Source organism: Ostrinia nubilalis, chromosome 4, assembly GCF_963855985.1.
Source record: "Ostrinia nubilalis chromosome 4, ilOstNubi1.1, whole genome shotgun sequence".
Lineage (NCBI taxonomy): Eukaryota > Metazoa > Arthropoda > Insecta > Lepidoptera > Crambidae > Ostrinia > Ostrinia nubilalis.
The window spans coordinates 14565238-14584472 of record NC_087091.1 but is presented as its reverse complement, the minus strand read 5'-3'; the positions used below and the strand labels follow the sequence as shown (position 1 = coordinate 14584472).

Genomic DNA, 19235 nt, shown 5'->3' with positions numbered 1-19235 from the left:
CATAGAGTCGCGGGAAGTACCTGGATGCAAGCGGCGCAGGACCGGTCTTTGTGGAAATCCTTGGGGGAGGCCTTTGTCCAGCAGTGGACGTCTTTCGGTTGAAACGAACGAAGACCATAGAGATACAGAGAGATGCCAACAATGCGCTGAGTTCTAAACTCAGTGTCGCATTAGAAATTGACACACACAAAGCAATCAAAATATATGCTCATTAACCACTGCGGTACCAGTACTCAACGTTCGAATAATCTTTAGTACTACACAAGCAATGTAAACTGTTTACATTATGACGTCTGCAGCAATGTGTTGTTTTTGGGCATGTTGCTGCAACACCGGGCCCGCCCCCTTGTCACATCTTTCTTTAGTTTCTGTTATCTGTGTGATAGAGTATTATAAATTAAAGGAGTGCAAGCAAACCTTCTATCAACCCGCATGTTGCTACCATGGTAATTATTCGTATATCAAAACGATGTACCTACCTACTTAATTAGGTACTTTAAATGGGAACATTTGAAGGATTTTTGTTATCATTGGTATTTATAGGCTCATAATCATAATCAATGCAATCAATGGAAACTGACCTCATTTAATATTTATGGAAAATATTCTAGATGTGTCACATATCTTATTCTTTCCACTTGATTTGACTTTTGAGTATCGCTTCGGCACTTCAATTATTGTAATTGCACAATCAGGACAGTCCACGAAAATCGGAACATTTGTGGTGTTCCTACATGCACCCGAAATACGTTTCACGTGAGGTAAACGTGTCAGGTTTGTTCGTAACGCTCGGGTGTTTCTCCTTTAGGTATTTGGCACTGCATTCGGCTGTGAGCAATGTTGTTTTATATTATGATCTGTAAATCTGTAAAGAAAACAGATGCCAAGGAAAAAGCTTTCGGGAAATGGAAATTAGAAATGCGACTCTTCAATTGCTTGAATTCAAGATTAAATCGTAATAACTAAGAGATAATACGAAGAAAACTACAAAAAAAGTAATAGTATTACATTCGGTATAGTGCCGCATAATTTGTGGCTTTACAAATGTATGGCATCCAACGTGACAGTTAATCGTAAACTGTCATATCAATCAGCAAGATGACTGATAAAAAAATGCTTTTGCCTTTGAACTCTAAATATATCGAAATGTAGTAAAATGATTAATATTTTTTTACACAGATAACTGGTACCGGTACTGAATTTAGTCTCTATAAAACCATGAGGTACCTACAATTATTATGAAAATATTTACACCAGTAAAATGCAATTTATAAATACCTAATTATGTTGAAATTCAGCCAAACATAAGCCTACCTACTTTCAAGTATATTCAAGCATTCTTTAGTCTTAATACAAGTTTCATAATTTTATCATTTCATAAAAAGAGATACTAGAGATGATAATCATTTAGAATAATGTGATAATCACGTGGGAGGGCGATGGACTCGTATCTTTTGATGTTTATTTGATTATATCTGATAAGGGCCAATAGATATTTATGCAGTATTTAGATAGCACTATCATTTGCAAACTTACCTTGTAAACTGATTCTGACATCACATTGTTTGTTCATTATAGTTATCAATGTACTTCGTTTGTGGGAGGTCAAACTATGGTTTACGAGACTATTCCCACCTCTGGTTCCCACGGCTGCAACTCCTGTGTAGCCAGGATCTACAGCTTGACCGCCATAAAAACCCAACCAATGAAGGTCAAGTTTGTCCCGGGGGAAAGTAACACAAGCATTAAGTTGCTTACTTTGGGGCTAGCTGGCGCTGTGTGAAATTGTCCAAAGGTTTAAAAAAAAAAAAAAAAGTTAAATTGTCATTGGACCCGCAACGAAATTAATCAGAAGAACATAGGAGGAGTTCGAAATTAAGGTTCGACTTCCCTATAAACCGAACTATGGTTCTTAATGCATTCAAAAGATGGTGAACAAATAAATAAATAACTGTTAGGTTTAAAGTAATATTATGTCCTCACATAGATTCGTACACTATGTTAACAAAGATTAATCTAGATTTGACATTTAATTTGAAGCAGGTGTTTTTCAGAAGGCAGCATTACTGAAAAATCTCAAACCATTTATTTTCAGCAATGCCTATATCTAATGCTTACCCATGACTGTACCTCTAGGACTACAGTAATATTTAATCTTCTGCACGTAAGGTGATGGTACAAGTGGCGGGTTAAATCGTGAGGCATTCTCTACCAGCTAACCACAGGTCAAGCAGAAAAGTAAAATACACAAACACGTTGCAATAAATATGTACATTAATATTATGTATCAACTGTATACGTATTTTATTGCTTGTTTTTTTTTGACAGGCAATAAACCTTATCTTGAGTTGAGCGATCATTAATTGCTGCAATATCACTTATCTATGAGATCAACGAGCTGATAGCGGTTTGTAACCATAGTATTAAACATTCCTCGAAAAATATTATAATATGAAAATGAAATGAAAATGAAAATATTTGTTGCCAGAATCATATTGTTTAGTGGTTTAGCAAATTTCAAAGTAGATACAAAGTAGATAGAATTAAATTTCTTATCCTTTCTTTTCGCACGATAAGTAAAAAGAAGTGCGAAAAGCAAATGTACATTTTGGGAAAGTAAGAACATCGTGAATTTAAGTGAGAAAACTTCACTGCTATGATCATCATCATCATTTCAGCCATAGGACGTCCACTGCTGAACATAGGCCTCCCCCAATGCTTTTCATGTGGATCGATTGGTAGCCGCCTGCATCCAGCGCTTCCCTGCTACCTTTATGATGCCGTCGGTCCACCTTGTGGGTTGACGTCCCACGCTGCGTTTTCCAGAACCTTGCTGCCCCATCGGCCGTCAGTTCTGAGTACTATGTGCCCTGCTGCCTCACTGCTATGATATTAAACCTAAAAGTATGACTCGCACTTCACAATACTCATGCCCTTTAAACCCTGTATGTATATTAAATTGTTTATTTTATCCACCAACGATGAGGTCACGAACGATAGCACTATAGGCACGTCAACACTGGGTGCTCGTTCACTGAACTTCTGGGAGGTTGAGTGGAGTATAAATTAACATGGCCGTCTTAATTGACATTAAATTAATAAACAAAATGGGTGAGCTGAATTTGTTTTTATTTGTATAGTATGAATTATTGTCTTTAACATTAGTTCATTTATTTGTAGAGTCGCATCTATAGACCTAATATCTAAATTGTTTGTATAAATTGTCTTTTATCATCATCATCATCATTTCAGCCACAGGACGTCCACTGCTGAACATAGGCCTCCCCCAATGACTTCCACATCGCACTGTTGTGTAGCGGCCTGCATCCAGCGTCTTCCTGCTACCATTATCAGGTCGTCGGCCCACCTTGTATTTAACATTAAATAATTCGTTTGTAGAGTCGCATAGTGTACCTAGTAATAAACATAGAAACGAACGACGACTTTAATGTGTCTGTTTTGTGTCATGAACAAATAACATAATTCTGTCTATTAGTTAGTTACGTAATTTAATTTCTTCAAAACATCCTGAGTAATAAATACTAAAGCGATTTCAGTACCTATAGCTGACATGACAGCTGTTTTACTTTACTGATAAAAAGTGACTACGTAAAGAATTGGTGTAAATATTTAAAAAACCCAGAAACGCTGGATATTTAATGTTATATTTACGAAAAGATCTGATTTCTGACGCTATTTTATAACCTTGATTAAACTTGTTTTAATAGTTTAGAGTTAAGCCTTTATAAATTTATTTGAAGCTCTCATAGTCTTTTTCAAAGTTGTTTGCATTTTTAATTGATAATACCAGTATTGACTCATGAAGCAGATTCTAAATGTTTGTTACATGTTCTCACGAACAGCGAGACCTATTTTAATTAATTTTAGTATGGAGACAAATATAAGACACACGAGATGTAGGTATAAGTTACCACCTTTTATCGCTATTAACTTAATAGGCTAAAATAAAGGATACAATTTGAAGGAAAGAAAGGAAATGTAAAAAAAATGATTTTAAAATATTTTGTATAAAAATATCAGATGGCACATCACATCAAAGTAAGCACTGTAGCATTATATAATACGAGTAGGTACTTCAAGAGCAAGTGTGTAAAAAATACTAATTTAAGAATTAAGATGTACCTATTCATTAATTTACTGTACAATAACTAGACGTCATAATATTTGACTCGTAAAACGCTACGTCGCACGTGACTCTGCGACAAACGGACATACCTATTAATAATATTCTTTCAAGCTACTGATCTTAAAACAATGTTTTAATCTCTGACCTCGTCTCTTAAGAAAATAATATTTTACTACTATTTAAACACTGTAAAAGATCCACATTCAGATTTTGTTGTTTGCCATTTTTATCAACTTACGTAGGACGAAGATAAAACCGTGGACAACAACATGACAGTAACGTTCCAGTAAAGAGAGAACTGTTTACAATTCTGCGATTATACATTTATTTACAAAACAGCGTGTTTTGTTGGGAATTTTCTCGGTGGTTTTACCATAAAACTTTAAAGAGAGTTTTATAAGAGTTTTAATTTCACCAATTAAGTGTTCGATACATAAATTATAGTATGTGGCGTATTGTCTTTCTTCATTTGAAGTTCAATAAGTAGTAACTAGTAGACAAATGACCCTTTGCAAGTACACAAGTTCAGAGTTAGTGACTCTACAATGCCTCGTATTGTTTGATAAACTTTGAGTCAGGATTCATACATCTACCACCTTCTATAGCTATAATATGTAGTAGTTTTTCGAGAATTTATATTGAAACATTTATTAAAATGTTATGAACAATGCGGAAGGAATGGCGTCGGATTATAAAGCTTGCCCCCATACCAGGTGGGACAACCACGACCACTCTAAAAAGTGTATAGCGACGAAAAAAGAGGTACCTACCTCTATCCAAGAGGAGATATTTATAATGACGAGTAATAATATAATCACTTGACTGTTACAATTTGCTCTTAATATTGCAAACCGTGTTCAAAACCTACATAATTAATTTAATTACCACAATATTGTCAAACGATAAACAATCCTAACCCAAAGTGCGGCTAAGGCCATTTGTAAATGTGTGTCACGAATCACAAAATGATGAATTTGGGTTTCATAGTTCAAAGAAAACGGTTTGATCAACAGTTTTTAAAAAGATAGAGAGAGAGATGATAATAAAATAACTGAAGCTTCATGAAATTCAGAATGGACTCTACTATTGATTCGCTGAAGTATCCTACTAAAGTAATTTTAGTTACAAAATTAATATTTAACGTTTTCTAATGGTGTCTGTTAAAAAACTATTTTTTTCTATGGCGTAAGATTCCCTTGTGACGAACTGTGAACCACCATAGGTGACTAATATAGCTCCTTCGACCGAAGGAAGTACTTTAACACCAGTGTGAATAACTGAATATTGTCTATACGGGACTATTCCTATGTACCTATCGTTCCCTACGCTGCAACTCCTGTGTCGCCAGGATCTACAGCTTGACCGCCAATAAAACCCAACCAGTGAAGGTCAAGTTTGTCCCTGGGGAAGTTACTGAATACAAGAAAGTACAGTGTGATAGAAAAAGTGACAAGAAATGATTTTTCCATTTGTTGAAATAACGAAACCTTAGATCTATGGGGTTACCTAATTTAAAAGTGTGGCTGCGTTATGCGGGCTTATTATAAGCCAGAACTGATTTGAACTGGTTGGATTCAATTAACTTGTGTGCATATCTACATGGCACACAAGTAAATTGAAAATGGTAGCTTTTGAGGCTTCGAAGCCAATAGAGTTTAATTTGTATTGGAAGCTTGCGTCATGGTAGAAAAAGCTTTCATGGATGTCAACAAAAGTGTTTCAGTGGATTTTTAACAGTTATCCTGAAGATTAATTTAGGTCAGAGGCGGGGCAAGACCTAAATTTGATGTGGGCAAGACAGATTTCGCGAGGCCTTGTTCTGTGGCGACTAGGGCTTGAATACCGGAATTCCGGAATTTCGTAACTCCGGAATTCCGGATAGGTTTTTTCCGATATTTCAATTCCGGAACTGAAGCCAATATCGTATTCCGATATTGAAATTTTTCATAAATTATTTTAAGTTTTCAAAATGATTTTTATCCAAATCGGTCCTTCTATAAGGAAGTCCTCGAGACAGTCATGTATTCGCAATTTTATTACTAATAGTATTAAAGAGGCGATAGAGAAGAATCAAAGCTCCAAAATGTTCGCAAGAGACAACTCTAGCAAAGCCAGCTGATGAAGCTAAAGACAGCGGACGGTAATGTAACATCAACAAAGGGTTCTGGGAGAGATCGAGAAGTTTTTATGGACAGCTATACAGGGTGTTAGGTAAAAAATGGGTATATGAGCCGACACTAGCCCATGTTAACGTGATCATATAAATGGTATGGTGAAGTGAGAAAATTGATATCTTCATTTTAATTATTTTAATTTTCATACAAATCGGATTTTCTAAAATTTATTTTGTATGAAAATTAAAAAAAATAAAATGATGATATCAAATTTCTGACTTCACCATACCATTTATATGCCCATGTTAACATGGGCTAGTGTCGGCTCATATACCCATTTACCTAACACCCTGTATACCACGGTCACCTAACCTGTTAATAGCTCAACCACAGGATAGTTCCACCAAGAGCTAAGCTAACTCGACAATATATCGAAGATATCCCGGACATCAGCCTATACGAGATTAGGATGGCTCTCATACAACTAAAAAACAACAAGGCACCGGGTGATGATGGAATAACCTCGGAGCTTCTGATCGCGGCGGGTGGAAAACCGATACTGAAAGTCCTTCAGAGACTCTGTAACTTCGTCTTCTCCAGGGAATAATGCCAGAGGCATGGAACAGAGGCGTAGTGGTGTTTTTCTTCAAGACAGGGGTAAAAGCCTTATTAAGGAATTACAGGCCCATCTGGGTTCTGAGTCATGTCTATAAGCTGTTTTTGAGAGTCATCACGAATAGTCTCGCGCGTAGGTTCGATGACTTATAGCCTCTCGAGGAAGCCGGTTATCGAAAAGGTTAACAGTACCATATACCACATCTATACGCTACGGCAGGTTATACAGAAGACCGAAGAATCTAACTTGCCATTATGACTGGCGTTCTTGGACTATTAGAAGGTCTTTGAGCCTGGCTGAGCACGAGGGCGATTCTATATTACGTTATAATACGTCGAATCCAACTCGGCTGGGGAGCGTACGAGAAACTACATAACATCTTTTCAACCAAAACACCTCAGTACTCAAAGACGAAAGTCTACAATTAGTGAGTGTTACCAGTAGTGATGACATTATGTTTTGAAAACGTGGCCTCTCACTATAAATAGGCCTTATAATAAGCTCAAAGTTGCACAGCGTGCTATGAAGAGGGCTAATGCTCGGTGTTTCTTTTCGAGATCGAACCAGAAATGTGGAGATTACTACAGTCGCCTGACATAGCGGTCGGATTTGCAAGCTGAAGTGGCAATGGGCAGGGCACATAGTACGTAGAACAGACGGCCGATGGGACAAGGTCCTGAAGTGGATGCCACATACGTGTACAATTGTACATGTTTGTCGGGTGGCGCTTTCTTTTTTTAACCAACTCCGGAACTAGTTCCGGAATTCCGGAGTTGAGTGCCCAATATCGGAAATCAGTTCCGGAATTGAAAACTATCCGATTTTGCAAGCCCTAGTGGCGACCTGAAGACGGATTTTATGAAATAATAAAAAAAAAAGGGTCAAAGGTCTATACATTGACAGTTTCTGATTTCTTGATTCAGTGATTATTTTTAAAGGAATATTGCGCCAAAGAATAATTTCGTCACTTAAAACCGTGTTGTTGCTTAATTTTGTGTCTGATTATGGCTGAATTTGTTTGGAAAAAAATTATTTTTATTTTTAACTACATTGTTTAGCTATCAAGAATTTATATTTAATAGTCAATGTTCGTATTGTGATATTGTCATCTCCACCTTGTATACATTTTTTCAAAATTTTTGATGCGCGAGGCCCCTTGTACCGCGAGGCCGTAGGCGGTGGCCCACGTCGCCTACGCCTTACGCCGCCTCTGATTTAGGTTCACATCCTGAAACGTCAATATAGATCGATGGAAGATTTCACGGCAATTTCAGTATGTAAAATCGATGTTTTAAGCACTCAGCACTGCCTAGCTCAGTTTTAGCTTTAGTTTGAAAACTGGATATATAAAATTTTCTTTTAGATTGATATATCATGGGTTTCAAACAGTTTGGACTCGATTATAATTTGAAGAATATGCAGTCTTCTGCTCCCAAAATGTATAGTCTCATGTTTATTGTATATAGTTTAACGTAAAGTATTAAATTACCTATGTGTAAAACCCACAGTTTGTTCAGGTGTTTGGCCCAAATACAGCCAGATTTTCCATACGACTAGAAACTAGGTTCATTAACCTGCCACAAAGTCATGTGACCACTCTCACTAAGGCTGTATTGGTCACATGATTCGAATAATTATGTCAATGATATTAAAATTTGTTCAAATGGAATACTATATTTTGTGATTTACTATAATTTTGCAATATTTTACGCGAAATATTAATCTGTCTGCAGAATTTTGTTTAGCAAGGTGGGTTGTTTAGTAATTTTGCTGTCGTATAAAAATTTAGAAATCTATTAACTATCCAAGCTAATTTAACAATGTTCTGCAATAAATAATTGTTTAACCTATTAATTAGGAAATTGATTAATTAATTCACTCCGTTACCGCAGAAAGAGCAGTAGGTATTTTTGAGAACAATGACTACAACGAAATATATCCGTAACAGCGTATTATTACACTTGAAATTCGACGGGTTCATCCAGTGTCTAAGTAGCTCAGATGGGAGAGCAGCGAAACGCCCGGCAAGCGAAAGGTTATAAGTTCGATTCCCGCCTTAGGCAGTTTTCCAAGTTGTTTATTTATATCCAAGAGAAGTTTTCAAAAAGCTCTACTATAGTACTTATAAAATAACCAAAGCAAAACTTAAAAACAAAAGCTTTTAAAGGTAAGGCACCATCACACCACATAATAATAAATCTTTATGACATAATTGATAACGTCAATTGATAATAATAATTAATCTTGATTAGTCCCTGATAGAGACACGTGTTGCTAGATGCCAATCTTATCAGATGGAAAGTTCTTAAGTTTACTGTACTTGAATTTTTTCCATCAGTTCTAAGAGTTACAATTTTTTTTTATCCATAACGAGGAAGCTCTTGGCCTGTATTTCACGTGATGGTAAGTGATGATCAGGCCGAAGGTGGAAGCGAGCTTCACCCGGAATCCTCAACCACGGAGGAACCGGCTAATCTTACCTCTAACTGCCTGAACACAACAATGCATATTATGTACTACCAACTCTTACCCATGTGACATGCAATAAATAATTTGAATTTGAGTTATTATAATTTGAAAAAATGGAAGGGGAGCGAAAGGTCATGTTTTCAAGTTGTTTATAATTTAGTTTGAGTTCTAAGAGTGACTGTCCTGCCAGGTCCTGGCTGATGACGGGACCCTCGACCTCTGCATCATCACATCAAAACCTTCGTTATGATTCTGCTACGTAAGTCCTACGTGTTGTAGGGTGTTTTAGTGGGTGTTTTGCTTTTTAAACGGTCAATGTTTGTTTCGTAGATTGTCCATGAAATCGTTTTATAGGCTGTGAATAGGCTCGCGGTAATTTGGTTTGCTTGTTTCTGATCTTGGTGATGGTGGGGTCTTTTGTGAATAAGGATGTTGGTGATAGTGGATGTCCGCTTATATTGGGAGTGGCGCAAAATCTTGCTTGTCGTTTCGTTGGGTTTTTAAATTGGGACTTTTAAGGATTTTTGGTTGTAAGTACATAGTCGCAGAACTTTAAATATAATGTGAGGTTGATATTTAATAACTTATATTTGGAATGTAGGTGAATTGATTTTCAGAAATAGGTAATTACATTTATGCTGAATTGTACCATACAGTACAGTGGTAGTAAGTAAATAGGTAAGGAGCAACATTCGGGTTAGTATCCCGAAATTTGTAATCTGAACTCAAGAACAGATTCAAACTAGATAGACCTAAATATTAATCGATCTAAGCTTGATCTAGGCCTGCAGCGTATTTTTAATCAAGTGTTAAGCAACGTTTAAGAATGCGACTTAATAATTACAACGATATTTCATATACCTACGAGTATCTGTGAAGTCTACTCTTCGAATCTTGCAATCGTTTTCTGGGCAGTAGAGTCTAATTAGGCCAATTGAACATTTCTGCCGCTTCCTCTCTTTGAAGTAAGGTTACGAACGATTCGACCGTAACTTTGACTGGAAACGTGACCTTAGGCCTAAAAGGGCAATCCCATGAAAGAACGTAAGAAAGAAAAATAAGTTTTTTAGTGATATGAAAAAACTGCTGTTTTTCATAAAACTCTATTTAAAATTAAAAATGCGACATTATTACGGAAACTTCTTAAAGGAAAACCTATATTTGTCTGAATCACAGGAAAACCGCTAGACACCATTGATGTTAATACAAAAAACTTAAACAGACGCTAAACACGTGTTTTAAATGACATTTCCATATTATCCCTTAAGTAACACCGTGGGGTAATTTTTTACCCCAGGCGCATAAAAATTGACATATCTTTTTTTCTAGCAAAGCTAGTGCAATGTCGTTTTGTGTATTCTCAATTCAAAGCGTACGCTTTAGGTTCATAGACGCGAGATGTGAAAAAAATCATCTGTTTGGCTTTTACAGGTAGGTGGGGTAGAAATTTACCCCAGGGTGTTAGTTACGCAATTACGCATGCTTTAATTTATCATCACATAACATGTTATTAATCGGTTTTTATAATATTTAAACAAAATGAGTAAATATTTATATGATGATCAAGTAGCATGTTGTTTCGAGAATGAAGAGAGATAAATAGAGCTTGATTTACATGATATTTTTCGGACTTTGAAAACATCCCCTCAGAACAGAGCGTTCATAAATTCGACACAGATATAGCTCGAAACTAACTAACTATCACAGTTACGTAATTATTTAGTGTGTTTGATGTGTTTTGTAAATAATAATTACGAATAAAATAAAATAAAAAATAATTTCTCATACTTTTATAAAAAAACAAGTTTTTTTTATTTTGCGTTGGTATAAGTCCAGAAATTTTGGTTTTATTTAACTTTAAGTTTAAAATGTGTATAAAGAATCTATTCGATGTCCGATTAGTGTAAGTTTTTGGTTCCCACAATAACTTCCCAAGATTTTTCTAGAAGACTATTGTGAAGACTATTAGTTGTAAATGAAAAATTCTTTGTTTTTTGTTATGAATGATTCATTTAAGATGTTTCTTTACGCTAGACAGACGATTTTTTTTAAAGCAATCGTGTCATTTAGTTTGCCCGCTAATACATATAAATCACAAATTGAAATTATTTTAAATATCAAAAATAAGGATGTTACTTAAGGGTTATATTAAATGTCAATTTAAACAAATGTTTAACGCCCGTTTAAAAATTTATGTAATAAGCGCCTATTAGTTTTGGTGTAGGTAGATATGGAAATGTTGCAATGCATGCACTTACGTATTGCAATATAAATTGATTTTCTTGCAAAAATACTGAACTTACAATACAATGTAGTACACGAGAGAAAGATTATTAATGTTATTATTACACAATAAATAAACCACAAACCCATCAAAATACAATAAAGAGATAGACCACAAATTGATGATGCGAATCCAAACAGGAAACATTTTTAGTACCTACTTAACTAATCTAATATTATAATAATAGTGTCCATTATGTAGGTAATAAGCATACAACTATGTAGTTCATAGTTTTAGGAGAACGATTCTACATAATATATCTATACATATACATAAAAGCGAAAGGTACTAAACTGACTGACTCATTCATCACGAAATCTCAGAAACTGGGAGTCTAAAATTTTGTACGAAGGTTCCTTTTGGAACGTAGGTGCTCATTAAGACGGGATTTTGCAAAATTCAATCCCTAAGGGGGTAAGTCGCGGGCGACCGTTACTTTAGTATTAAATACTTTTCTTTCTTTGAAGGTAGAGTCATCAATTTGGTTTTTCACCACCCGTGAAAAATCTTGGGAGACATAATAGGTACAGATGACAGCAAAATAAAGAAGAAACTGTCACCTTACCACATTAGATGTTATTATGCGATATAAACGTTTAATTTATTGTGTTGACGACTGTACAATGAAGTGAATTTATTATTACTTTCTAACAATGGGTATTAGCTGTTTCTTTAACATTAAGTTTTCATAAAATTAGTTTAAAATTATCCTCTTCAGTATACGAGAACAGATAAAACCGCGGAAATGTATCGTACCATTGAATAATTTTCCTTCCAGATGTGGTATTGAATTTTCAGGACAATACAAAGACCATAATAAGTAGTTAGACATTCGCGTACCGATCGAGATTGCCTACGAGTATTATATTAATAAAATCATATTGGTTGGGCCTATGTCCAACTTTCTTCTCTTCCTTTTCTTCGGTGGCTCCAACTCTCAAATTATCTAGCTGCATGAGATGGTTTCCCACTAATCTGTTTATCGGATTCGGGGCCAGCACCTTCGCAGGAGCCAACCTTCGCGGAAAACCTCTATAGAAATTAAGAAGAAAAAACTCTATGTTGTCTTGGAACGTCTGTCAACGAAGTCAATGTGAAAAATCCGCTGAATATTTGCTGAAGATATTGAAATAATCAAAACCGCAAGAAATATCGACGGGTCGACCCTCGAAGCCTGGTCTCCGTCTTCTGATCCGCAGGTTGGTGGTTTCCGTTTTATGCAGCTGTATTTTTGAGTTGTTTGGAGTCACCAGCCGAACCCCGCATCATCTTTCTTCCCCGCAATTTTTTTATTCCTGGTGTGGCTATTTACACGCCACACCATTTGTTGGTCCTTCGAGCCGGATATTCCAGCTTATTTATTTTTCAAATAATTAACCCGCATAATTTAAATTTATTTTCGTTTCAAATAACGTGACGTTCATACACCGCCGGCCATATTTTTCTGCAATTTGTTTATTTTCGCACTAATTTTTTCATAGTATTTTGCTGTTTTGTCATTATGGCAAATACGAAATTAAATTCGAAATTAAAATTATTGCTTTCCAAAAAAGAATCAATATTCGAAAGAATAAATACTTTATTCAATTCATCGAAGAATATTTCCAATTTTGATTCAAGATTGAATCAGAAGTTTTTAGAGGAATCAGAAAGCATTTCTGAATTACATGAAAAGTTTGAACACATACTGGATGAAATAAACGAAATTCAACTTGAAATTAACCCCAATTTTACCGTAACTTATAATTCGCTCAGCGCGTTTGAAGATTTATATTCAAGCGTTAAATACGCGCGCAATAAGTTGTTATTGAAATCGCCTTCTAGTAATACGCAAAATGGTTGCTTTCAAATTAAACTGCCACCAATCGAACTGCCTTCGTTCGACGGCAAGGCTGAAAATTGGCCTATTTTCTATGAAATCTTCCGCACTAACGTACATTCTAATAAACAGCTGACGGATTCACAACGTGTGCAATATTTGATGAGTAAATTGACACACAGCGCCCTAAAAATGACCGCAGGTATCGTTCCTACCGGCGATACTTATAATATCTTGTGGGATAGTCTCGTCAAAAAGTACCAAGATAAGCGTAGTCTAGGTGTTCACTACGTCAATAACATCCTGGACATTAAAACATGTGTAGGTACCACTGCGAGTCTTAATCCATTTGTTGAGAAGTTATCTTCATCTATTGCAGCTCTCAAACAATTAGATATTGAAAACTTAGCAGATTTTATTATTTTGCAATGTAGTTTGAGGAAAATTGATTCTCAAACGCTTCAGAGTTTCGAGATTTCTGTAGGTGATAAAGAAATACCTACGTGTGATCAGTTCATATCTTTTATTCAAGACCGCGTTAAAATATTAGAGAGAACTCGCAATAATAGTAGTTCCAACACTACCGCTGCTTCTGAGCCCCGTAAAAATAATTATTATAATAATAATCGGGACGCGCCGCAAAATAATAACACTTATAAATCTTTCGTTTCTAGTAACGATCCGCACCCGCGAACTCAAACGACCAGTCAGTGTATTCTATGCAAAGCTGACCATAGGTTGTATTCTTGTTCTCAATTTCGAGACAATTTTAACCCGCAAAAACGCTTCGAATTTATAAAATCTAAGGGCGGTTGCGTTAACTGTCTTAGTGTTTCTCATACTGCAAGTAAATGCAACTCACAACACACTTGCAATAACTGTGGCAAGCAACATCATTCGCTGCTTCATTTTGATGTGCCCGCACCGCGAAAATATTCGCCCGCTACCTCTGCCGCGTCACAAACAATGTCGGCCGTAAACACCGCGCCACAGTGCACAGAGAAGTGCAGTAGTACTACTCCAACTCAACGAAATATGAATGATGCTTCTATTACTCTCACTTCGGAGGTGAGACCGAGTTCTACCATATTATTATCCACCGCTCAAGTATTTGCATCGCACCGCGCTAATAAAAATAAACAGATTGTACGCTGTTTGATAGACAATGGTTCACAAAATCATTTGATAACTTTAGATTGTTGTAATAAATTGAACTTGCCCGTTAATAAATTGCATGACTCTTACCTGCAAGGCGTTGGCAAGTCTTCGAGACCTGTTCATGGTTTTACTTATTTTGATATCGAATCTCGTACTGATCCGAATAATAAATATCATATTTACGCTCTTGTGATCGACTGCATCACAGATCGTCTTCCCGCGAATTATGTTGATATAACAGAGGATATGACTTACCTCAATAACTTACCGCTTGCTGATTTATCCTGGAACATTCCTAGTGAAATTGATGTAGTATTGGGTGTTCAATTATTCCCTTATATTTATTTGGGGAATAAGGTGGAATCAGGTTCACGCGCGCCTACTGCTATACTTACTAGTTTTGGCTATGTGCTTATGGGTGACGTACCGGCTCACTCTAGTCAATTGCCGACGCACTCGACTGCATTTTTTACCGCACTTCCGCACACTGAAATAGAATCAAGTTTACATAAATTCTTTGAATTAGAAGAGGTTCCTTCTAAAAGCTTTCTTAGCCCAGATGAGGCAGAATGCGAAAATATTTTTACCTCCTCGGTGATTTACCAGGATAAACACTTTAGTGTCGACTTACCGTTCTGCAAAGACCCATCTGTATTGGGAGATTCCCGTTCCGTAGCTTATAGACGTTTTCAAATGCTTGAACGAAAGTTTGACAAAGTGGATGGCTTACGTCAAAACTATAATAAAACCATAAATGAATATATTCAACAAGGTTATTTATCTGAAGCCCCCGAGGCAGACTCAGATGAGGGTTACTACATTCCGCACCACGCTGTATTTAAAGCTGGAAAGGACAGCGCTCGCGCCGTGTTGGACGCCAGCTGTAAAACTCAATCTGGTTTGTCACTTAACGATATTCTTTACGTTGGGCCGAACTTACAGTCTGACCTATTCTTACTGCTAATAGACTTCAGAATATTTCCTGTTGCAGTCACTGCTGATGTAAAACAAATGTTTCTTCGCGTAAGTGTGAATGAACACCATCGCAAATATTTGAAAATTCTCTTCCGTTTCGATCCTCAAGAACCTATACGCACTTATCAATTTAGTAGTCTACCCTTTGGACTCAAACCAAGTCCTTATGGGTCATTCCACCGGCCATGAAAATCACGTGTCCGGGGCCAAAAAGTACCCAAATATCATAATATTTTAGTAACAAATATTTTTATCTAATAGTATAACTTTGGTTCTTGTTGTTAAACCACAGAGATAGTTAATAATAGTTAATTAAGTAATTTAAAAAAAATCGTGAGTCATCAAAAATTTATTACCACGGCGTGTCCGCGCTCCCGATTTCAGAACAAATTTGCTCGTATAAATTAATCCGTTATTATTACCGCTTTCAATGCTTATGTAATCGATTACTGATTAAATAAACATTGATAAATTAAATACGATATAACTATATGACTAAAATGTTTTGTAAAATAACTATTTGAAGTTGTGTCCGGGCGTTAACCGTGATTACCCCGACACGTCACTAATGTGCGCCTACGTCCCTAGCTACGCAATTTAGAAACGAGCTCTATCCTCCCCCGTGAACCTTTAGTGGTGGCCTGCGTGCCGAGGTGATCGGTAATGCAACTCGTCGCAGGATTTCGGAGTTATCGAGATAAGAATATGATTACCCCGACCTTGGTTCAGTGCACGATTGATTTACTCTATCCTGTTTTTTTAGGTTTCTTTACATGGAAAGTTCTTGAAAATGTACAGGAATAATGGTCCATGTAACCGCATTTTTGTGTATTAAAACATATGGGATTCAACTTACAGATTGGGCAGGGCTCAGGATAAACCTTAATTTTTTGACTACCCCGACCTTGATTACCCCGACTTTTGTCACCGAGTAATCAATAATACTGTAATTTTACTAATTAATGATTAACTAAATAACGTTTAATAAGCAAAATTACCCTTTACTAAAATGAAATCCTTTCTCCTATTAATACATAATATTATCCCTCAAAATTGGCAAGACCCTTGGACTCGACCTTATCACCGCTGAAATGCTGTAAGCCGATGTAAACTCCTCCGTTAACGTCCTGACACCTGTCTTCGAAAACATCTGGATGGAAGAGGAACTCCCAGACGACTGGCATAAGGGGCTTCTAATTATTGTGCCGAAAAAAGGTAAAGCAAGGGTATCAGTACCGGAAGACCCAAGAGATGCGATCTGGAGTGAGGAATTGCACACCGTTGGTGCAGAGGATGTCCAACGAGTCCACAATTTCACTTACCTCGGGAGCATCGTTTCAGAGCCTGGAGGTACCGAAGAGGACATCACTTCGCGCATTGCCAAGGTCAGAGCTACCTTCGCACAACTTCGAGCCGTATGGCAGTCACGGAAATTGACCCAAGCAAGATCAAGTCCAACGTCAAACCAGTTCTGCTCTATGGGCGTGAAACGTGGAAGGTCACTAAGGTCATCTCGCACCAGCTGCAGATCTTCTTCAGCCGCTGTCTTCGCCGAATTCTCCAAAATCTTCAAACGACGAACTTTTGGAACGTTGCCACGAAATACCGATCTTTCAGCAGAATAAACGCTGCAAGTGGAACTGGATCGACCACACTGCGAAGGGACCCCGATCACATCCCCAAGCAGGCTCTAGATTGGAACCCCCAGGGAAAATGCAAACGTGGTCGCGCCAAAAAAACATAGCGGCGCACTGTTAAGACTTGGAGCGAGATCAAACACGAAGCTCAAGACCGAATGCGATGGAGGACTGTACGCCTTCTGTCCCATATAGGAGACATAGGACATTGAGTCACTAATATTATATGTATAATGTATATGTATGTTTTTTACTCTTTTACGCAACAACTACTTAACAGATTTTGTTGAAACTTTACAATATTGTCGTTTATACATCAAAATAACAAATGGCTAGTTATAATAACATTTATTTTACCATAACTTAAAAAAACCTTAGAAAATAAAATATTTTGTTTTATTTTTGATTACTCTGACTCCCAACTTTGATTACCCCGACCATGAAAATTTTGATGTCGCATAACTTTTTATTCCTGCTTGCTACAGATGGGCCAATATAAAAAATATGCTCGTAATAATGTCTATTTTGAAATGTTTTACCTAAACTTACTCTAAATTCAAAAATAAAAAAGGTCGGGGTAATCAACAAAATAATCCAGATCCGGAGAATGACCGTTATATAGCTATGCGTACGATACGCAAGTTAGCGCACGACCATAGCGACCGCTTCCCTGATGCTGCTAAAGTAGTAAATACTCAATTTTTCATGGACGACTTTGTCTATTCGGTACCCGATGCACCGACCGCAACTAATTTATCCCGCGATTTAATTGATTTGTTCAAGTTAGGGTCCTTTGATCTTATCAAATGGACAAGTAATTCTCCCGCACTGCTTGAGGCTCTTCCAGACTCACACCGCTCACCTGTCAGTTTCTCTGATACAGGTAATAATAATTTTAAAATACTGGGATTGTCCTGGGAACCTGCTAATGACAATTTTTCCTTCACTACTGTCGCAGTCGACAGTAAATGTACAAAACGCAGTATTCTTTCTCTGGTTGCTCGCTTATTTGACGTTCTCGGCTTAGTTGCTCCCGTCGTCCTGTTTGCCAAGATTTTGGTTAAGGAACTTTGGTTAAGCAAGATAGACTGGGATGAAGTGCCTCCGGAATCCATTCAAAATCGTTTTGCTGCTTTTCTATTAGATTTGCCCACTCTTTCGACCATGAGTATTCCGCGTCATATAGGTGTTATTAACATGGATTGCGCAGTAAACATTGTTGCTTTCTGCGATGCTAGTCTCAATGGCTATGGTTCCTGTATTTATTTACACATAACTGACCCTGCAGGTAATATTGTTGTCAGGCTTCTATGTGCTAAATCTAAAGTCTCACCAAGTAAAATCCAAACGCTAGCACGCTTGGAACTCGTCGCTGCTTTACTTCTTTCGAAACTTGTGCGAGTAGTCCGAGAGAGAATATCCGAGCGCATTCCAATTGTAGGAATCTATGCTTTTTCTGACTCCACGATAGCACTTTCTTGGATACATTCGTCTCCTCATAGATGGTCTATTTTCGTTAGTAACAGAGTAGCCAAAATCCAAGAAAATTTACCGCCTCATTGTTTTCATCACGTGTCGGGCAAAGAGAACCCCAGTGATTGTATATCTAGAGGGATGTTACCTTCTCAGCTGATTTCTCATTCATTATGGTGGGATGGTCCAGTCTGGCTTCAAAGACCTGTCAATGAATGGCCTATCGATATATTTACTCCATTAGAGAGTGAAACTCTTCCAGAGTTTAAAGACAAAAGCAATACGCTTATTGTTGCTGCTCCTTCTGAGCCTTCTTTAATTGATGAAATATCGAACCACGTTAATTCCTGGAATAAGCTTCTAAACACGTTTTATTATATTCTGAAATTCACAAAAAGGTTGCCGAGTAATGAGCTCGTAGCCAATAGAAATGCGTCGGAGATTTTTATACTCAAAAGCATTCAGAGCGTTCATTTTAACAAAGAAATTCAATTGTTAAAGGCTGGTGAGTTGCCTTCGAAGCATCTCCGTGGCTTATCACTT

General features: G+C 36.9%; 1 protein-coding gene across 2 annotated transcripts in view; it reads left to right on the top strand.

Annotated features, from left to right (window-relative positions):
* Positions 1–19235, top strand: part of LOC135071218 (facilitated trehalose transporter Tret1-2 homolog) — a 46467-nt gene that overhangs the window by 3074 nt on the left and 24158 nt on the right. Inside the window, exon 2 of one of the 2 annotated variants that reach the window (XM_063964993.1) lies at positions 9537–9605. The exons of the other annotated variant lie outside the window; for it this stretch is intronic. Within the exon in view, the coding sequence (XP_063821063.1) occupies positions 9537–9605 (69 nt within the window). The remainder of the gene's footprint in view (positions 1–9536; positions 9606–19235) is intronic. 2 annotated transcript variants of the gene reach the window in all.